Source organism: Ceratosolen solmsi, unplaced genomic scaffold (assembly GCF_000503995.2).
Source record: "Ceratosolen solmsi marchali unplaced genomic scaffold, CerSol_1.0 scaffold13, whole genome shotgun sequence".
Classification (NCBI taxonomy): Eukaryota; Metazoa; Arthropoda; class Insecta; order Hymenoptera; family Agaonidae; genus Ceratosolen; species Ceratosolen solmsi.
This window is the reverse complement of record NW_011948418.1, coordinates 3,562,056-3,568,041: the sequence shown is the minus strand read 5'-3', so window position 1 is coordinate 3,568,041 and position 5,986 is coordinate 3,562,056. Positions and strand designations below refer to the sequence as shown.

The 5,986-nt window shown below is 46.1% G+C and overlaps 1 protein-coding gene across 1 annotated transcript; it reads left to right on the top strand.

The window, feature by feature from the left end:
* Positions 1 to 72: 72 nt before the first annotated feature.
* Positions 73 to 5,675, top strand: Kr (krueppel). Its single transcript, XM_011497257.1, has 5 exons — positions 73 to 112; positions 3,880 to 4,255; positions 4,358 to 4,439; positions 4,515 to 4,702; positions 4,814 to 5,675. Exons 1-5 carry the CDS (start codon positions 73 to 75, stop codon positions 5,673 to 5,675), a joined length of 1,548 nt encoding a protein of 515 aa, XP_011495559.1.
* Positions 5,676 to 5,986: the final 311 nt, after the last annotated feature.

Below are 5,986 nucleotides of genomic sequence, written 5' to 3'. Positions count from 1 at the left end.
CTTCTAATCACTTGTTCGTGATAGAGGAAATGGATGGAGTGTCTCAGTGATACTCTACAACAAGATCGTAGAATGGCACTGTCTTACATGCAGGAGGTGAAGATCACCGCAGGTACGATTCGACCCACTTGATTTATTACATACTTAATTATTTCTTTCACATTTCCCATTTAGTTTCTTTTAGTTTAGTTTTAGCCTTGTTTAGCCTACTTGACTTTACTTTAGTTTAGTTTAGTTTAGTTTAGGTTAGCTGCTACTTCGGCGTCGCGAAAACACTTGTTCATTGGCAAGGCCATTCCCCCTGATATTGCTTATTGTAATTGTAATCTTGAAAAGTTGCGTGGAATCGCCTGCCTCCTGATAATTAAAGTGAAGAGCGATATAAAATTTGGAATAGTAAAAATATTGGGTGAAATGGCATGAGAAAACAAATGCTAGTCGTATCAAATGTTTCAGTGTCTTCCGAGAAATGAATCGTTCGATCGGTTCGGCCTCCTTTTATCATTAACCTTCCTTTACATTATCAACATATTCAATACCACACCGTACTGTTATTAACAATAAATACAACAATAATAATAATAATAATAATAATAATAAGACATAATAACCAATTGTTTGGTCTCTATCGGAGATAATAAATGAATATCGACAACTGACAACCAACTCTGTCGGTGGATTAGCAGTATCACACTTTTTTGTTTCTTGACAAAGCTTTACTCGATTATTGGATTTTGTAATTCTCAAGTTAATCGAATAAGTCCGTAAAATATGAATGGATAATAAGAACCGACAGTAGAAAAAAAAGTCTTAGACTTTATTGTTAAAATTACAATTGTTTTATAATTACAATAATTAATTTTTTGTCATCCGCGTAAGAGAAATTGTAGATAATAGCGCGAAATCCGTGAGCTTAGATCAAAATTGAAAATTTGCATTTGATTGTGGATATAGTACAATTCACTCGCAATCGAATCGATCATTTCGGTTAAAACGAGTCGGACTCGTTGTTGCAGTTGACTATTTTCAGGCTCTATCGAGGTTTTCATATGATGTAATAAATTTCTCTTTCAACATTTACAAATCGGATGTCGCAATTCGTTTCAAATGCTCTTGAACAATTTTTAAAGAAAGTGCTTCTTAATTTCGTTAATTAATGAATAGCAGGTATACAAGAATTTAATGTGACGTTGAAAATACTTCTCGTCATTAATAAAGACGCGTAAGACGCGTAATACGTAAATTCGTTAATTCGTTAGAAATCGCGTGTAGGATGCGACGTCGTAAGGCCGTGTGCGCGCCTAACGGATAGAAAGAGTGGGAGAGAAAAAACGACAGAAGAAGAGGAAAAGCAACGAGAAGCTTCAGTTTAATTAAAAAAAAAAAAAAAAAAAAAAAAAAAAAAAAAAAAAAAAAAAAAAAAAAAAGAAGAAAAAAAAAAAGAAAGATGGTGAGAAGGAAGGTCGCGATTTTCTTCAGTTCACTACTTTTTAATTCTTTATTTTCTCCCCTTGCGCCGTGCTACTTTCGACACGATGAAAAAAATCTCTTATCCGTCGGAGAAATGATTATCGATTTTCTACGAGAAAAATATGAGAAGAGAAAATGAAAGGACAGATAGAGAAAGAGAATATGAATGAGGGTCGTTTGGTCGATTTTTGCGACTGCGGCATTATTACGATGGAGCGAAGAGACAACGACAGCGCTCGGCGGCTCGTGTCTCGTTCGTTACGTGCTCATGTTTATACGAGGAGGAGTAGGCGGATGTTCTCTTATTTTCGTTCCTTTCAGTTTTTATCTTTCGCGGGAACAATAATTTGCTCGTTATTGTATTGATAATGGAATGATTGGATTTTTCATAGATTTCGTCGCATTATCCTTATATTTTACCTAGCGTTTTCGGGATGTTTAATGCCTTATATTAGAAATATTATCAAGGAAATGACGCGCGGCCACATCGAAGAAAGTTAAATTAGCGATGGACCACCGCGCGGATCAACGATGATTATACGTTTCTCGGCGGAACGTAGTCAATTATGCCGTTACGGCGAAAGGGATGAGACTCGGAGATGATCATCGTTGGCTCATTAGTGATTATTTGGAATTGTTGGGGGTGAGGTGAGGTGCGATGAGGCGTAGGAGGATGGAAAGATAGCCCACATACGCGCGAGAAACGAGATGTTGTTCGGGAACGATGAGCTGCGACGGGTTCATATTTTCGTTTTATCCTAATTGGTAGTATCCTAACTGGACGCGTGTCACTTGCATTATGAATTATCAGTTGTCCGTATAGCAAAAGCACTAGTTGCGCAAGCTATTAATAACGCGTAGCGACAATTCATAATTAGATAACGAATGTTAGCGGGATGGGTCGTATTAAAAAAAAAGTCATGAATTGTTCCCGAATGGGGAGGTAAAGTTACATTGTTGGTAGTACGCGGGCGTGTTGCTTTGTAAAGCAAACAACTTTATCCTAAAGTACTCGCTTAAATGAGATATTATTTATACAAAGCAGTTCCAGCTTATCGATAGATCTGCGTATTACGGCAATGGCGTTGATCGTGAGATCGTGTCGCTTGTATAATACAGGTTCTGGGGCTTGGAAAAGTTCGTCGATGGTCATTTGAAAAGGAAAAGATTATCGCTGCGTACCGATAAAATTGGATAAATAGCTAATAACGAAGAAAGCGTGAATGTATAGAAAGCCCGGGGGGGGGGGGAGTCGAGTGTTTCGGTGCAAAGGCAAGATCTCGTTGATATGCATAGATACAAAGTCGTTGGCCTCGAAAGTCGAGGAAGTGGGCGCTGTCGCGTGGGTGGCTGGCTGGCTGGCGATTGTACATATATACGCATGCTAAGCTCGCACGTGAATGAAATCTCGCGTGTGCGCGCTACATGTGAATGAAAGGGCGGGAGGGGGGTGGAGGAGGACGAGGAGTAGGAGTAGGAGTAGGAGGAGGAGGAGGAGGAGGAGGAGGTAGTAGTAGTAGTAGTAGTAGTAGTAGTAGTAGTAGTAGTAGTAGTAGTAGTAGTAGTAGTAGTAGTAGTAGTAGTAGTAGTAGTAGTAGTAGTAGTAGTAGTAGTAGTAGTAGTAGTAGTAGTAGTAGTAGTAGTAGTAGTAGTAGTAGTAGTAGTAGTAGTAGTAGTAGTAGTAGTAGTAGTAGTAGTAGTAGTAGTAGTAGTAGTAGTAGTGGGCTCACGTGCGTGGCGCCGGTCGTGAGAGAGGGAAAGTCGTTTCGCGGATGAGGAGGAGGAGGAGACAAAGAAGAAGAAGAAGAAAAAGAAAAAGAGGCGCGCTGTCACAAAACTAAAACGGGTTATCATCTCGGGCTTTTTTCGTTATGGGTTGGTTGCAGCAACACGGGCGCGCCTTCGACTTTTTTTCATTTTGATAATCGAGAACCGATAAACCGCGGAGGAACGTTGTGCAACGGTTGTCTTTTTCCTTACCTTCTACGGCGCTGCGCGAGCACCATTTTTGTGTAAACGTGAGCACACCAACACCACCGCTCCATTATACCTGCATTTTTAGTCGATTCTTTAGACGACCTTACCGGATCTCAATGAAGTTTATCCGCTTATTTTTAGGCTTTTCTATCATCACTCTTCATGCGAGGTTATTTCAAAATAGTTATTTCAACCTAACTATTTCACGTTTTTACGCCCTATAAAAACTAGATTAAATTACGTCTTTAGTGGCTCGATGAGTATATATCACTTGGAAGACGACGACTAGGCCACTCGCGCGCCCTTAAAATATTACTTGGAAATATTATTAGTCTTATTGCCATTGGCTCGTTCGTACGATGCTCGAGGATTACGATACGAGGATACTAAGAGAAATCATAATAACGTCAGCTCATTGTTGCGCCGTTTCAGGACTCTTGGCAGGTCACGGTCTGGGCATGAAGCAAGAACCATCGGAGAAACGGCTTCGCCGGCCGTCCTCACCGTCCCTCAACAACAACACAGCAGCCTCGGCGACGTCCCTGTTCTCGGGGATGGGTGCAGCCGCCGCGGCCGCAGCCTCCCTATCGATGCTCACGCCCCAGCAGCTCCTCGCGGCGTCGCACATGAGCCACGCGCTCATGGCCGCGGGTATCCCGGTGTCGCTCAACGCGAGCCTCGCGGCCACGAGTCCCAGCCTCTACAGGCATCACCAGACGCTGTTCGGGGGTTGGGTACCGCCATCGGCCGCCTCGCCGCCCCATCCCTCCCCTGGTCCCGTCTCGCCGGCACTCAGCGCTAAGTCCGCGCACAGCGTGCGCGCCATGCCCATCTCCAACAACAACAACAACAACAACAACAACAACAACAACAACAACAGCAGTAACAACAACAATAATCTAGTGTCGAGCAGCGGCGACAGGATAAACAAGAAGGCTCAGGCTAACTTGAGAAAGAGGGCGGCCAAGGTGGCCAAGAGTAATCCTCACGATGCCGGCAGCCAAGCGCAACTGAGTCGACAGCAGCAGCAACAGCATCAACATCAACATCAACATCAACAGCAGCAGGTTACGCAAATCGAGGGCGCCTCTAGCCCACCCAGTTCCGCCAGCCCCGAGTCCGGCAAGGACGCCAGGGATAAAGTTTTCACCTGCGGCGTCTGCTCCAGGTCCTTTGGCTACAAGCACGTGCTGCAGAATCACGAGAGGACACACACCGGAGAAAAGCCATTTAAATGCCCCGAATGTCACAAGAGGTAGGCATATATTTGCATTCGACACTCACTCTTTTAACGGATGGCACCGAACGAGTGTGAAGCACGAAACGTCGACGTAATCCTCACCAATCTAATTCGTTAACTTTACAGATTCACGCGCGATCATCACCTTAAGACGCATATGCGCCTGCACACGGGCGAGAAACCGTATCACTGCAGCCACTGCGATCGACAATTCGTCCAGGTCGCGAATCTTCGTCGGCACCTGCGCGTCCACACGGGCGAGCGTCCGTACGCCTGCGAGCTATGCGCGGCCAAGTTCAGCGACTCGAACCAACTGAAGGCTCACCTCCTCATCCACAAGAACGAAAAGCCATTCAAGTGCGAGCACTGTCAGATGCGCTTCCGTCGCAGGCACCACTTGGTCCATCATAAGTGCGGCGCAGGGGGCGGAAGCTCCGCGACCTCGACCATTCTACCCGCGAGTCTCGTGAGCGCTCAGCTGGGCAGAGCGATACACCCGGGCTCGCCCTCCCTCATCTGCGGCGACGACCTCGAGGACGGTCTCGATGTTGACGTCGACGTGGAGATGGACGAGGACTCGCTGCTCGCCCGTCACAAGCATATTAGTGCCCCGAGTCTCAGGAGAGCCGCAGCCCCGGCCATGCGCCAGTTGCCCTCACCCTCGGCCCTCGTTGGCGCCTCGCCCGTCCTTCCGCTCAATCTCTCCGGCATACCTGTCGACTTGCCGGAGCAAACCGAGCCCGAGGATTTGTCCATGTCCGGGACGCGGATCCGGGAGCTGGGCTTCGGCCACCATCATCAGCACCAAATACTCCTACAGAGGCCGCACTCTCACTCGCATAGTAGCGGTGGCGGCTCGCCCATGAGCCGTTCGCCATGCAGCGACATCGCCCACGAGGGTGAGGACCAGGATGACGTAGAGGACTTGGATGTTGCTAGAGCCAGCCCGAGCAGCTTGTTTGCACCGGAGGCGCACCGCGTCAGGTGAACCTGGCGAGCAGCTTTTGCGATTTATTTGCCAAGTGAAGTGGTCCATATATAGAGTATATGTTGTATATTTGTTACGGGGTGGGGTGGGATGGGGGGTGGGGGTGGGGGGTTACCCAAGAGATACAAAGATATAATATTATATGGGATTTTTGAATGTGTATTGCGTGCGCGGGTGTCTGTAGGTGTGTTTATCTCATGGGTTGAGAGCTTGTACATACATGTAATTGGGATTTCTCGTTCTCTCGATCGTCGTGGAATATCGAAGAGAGCTCGGACGTTATCGTGCGTCGGACGCTTTGACGAAGAGCG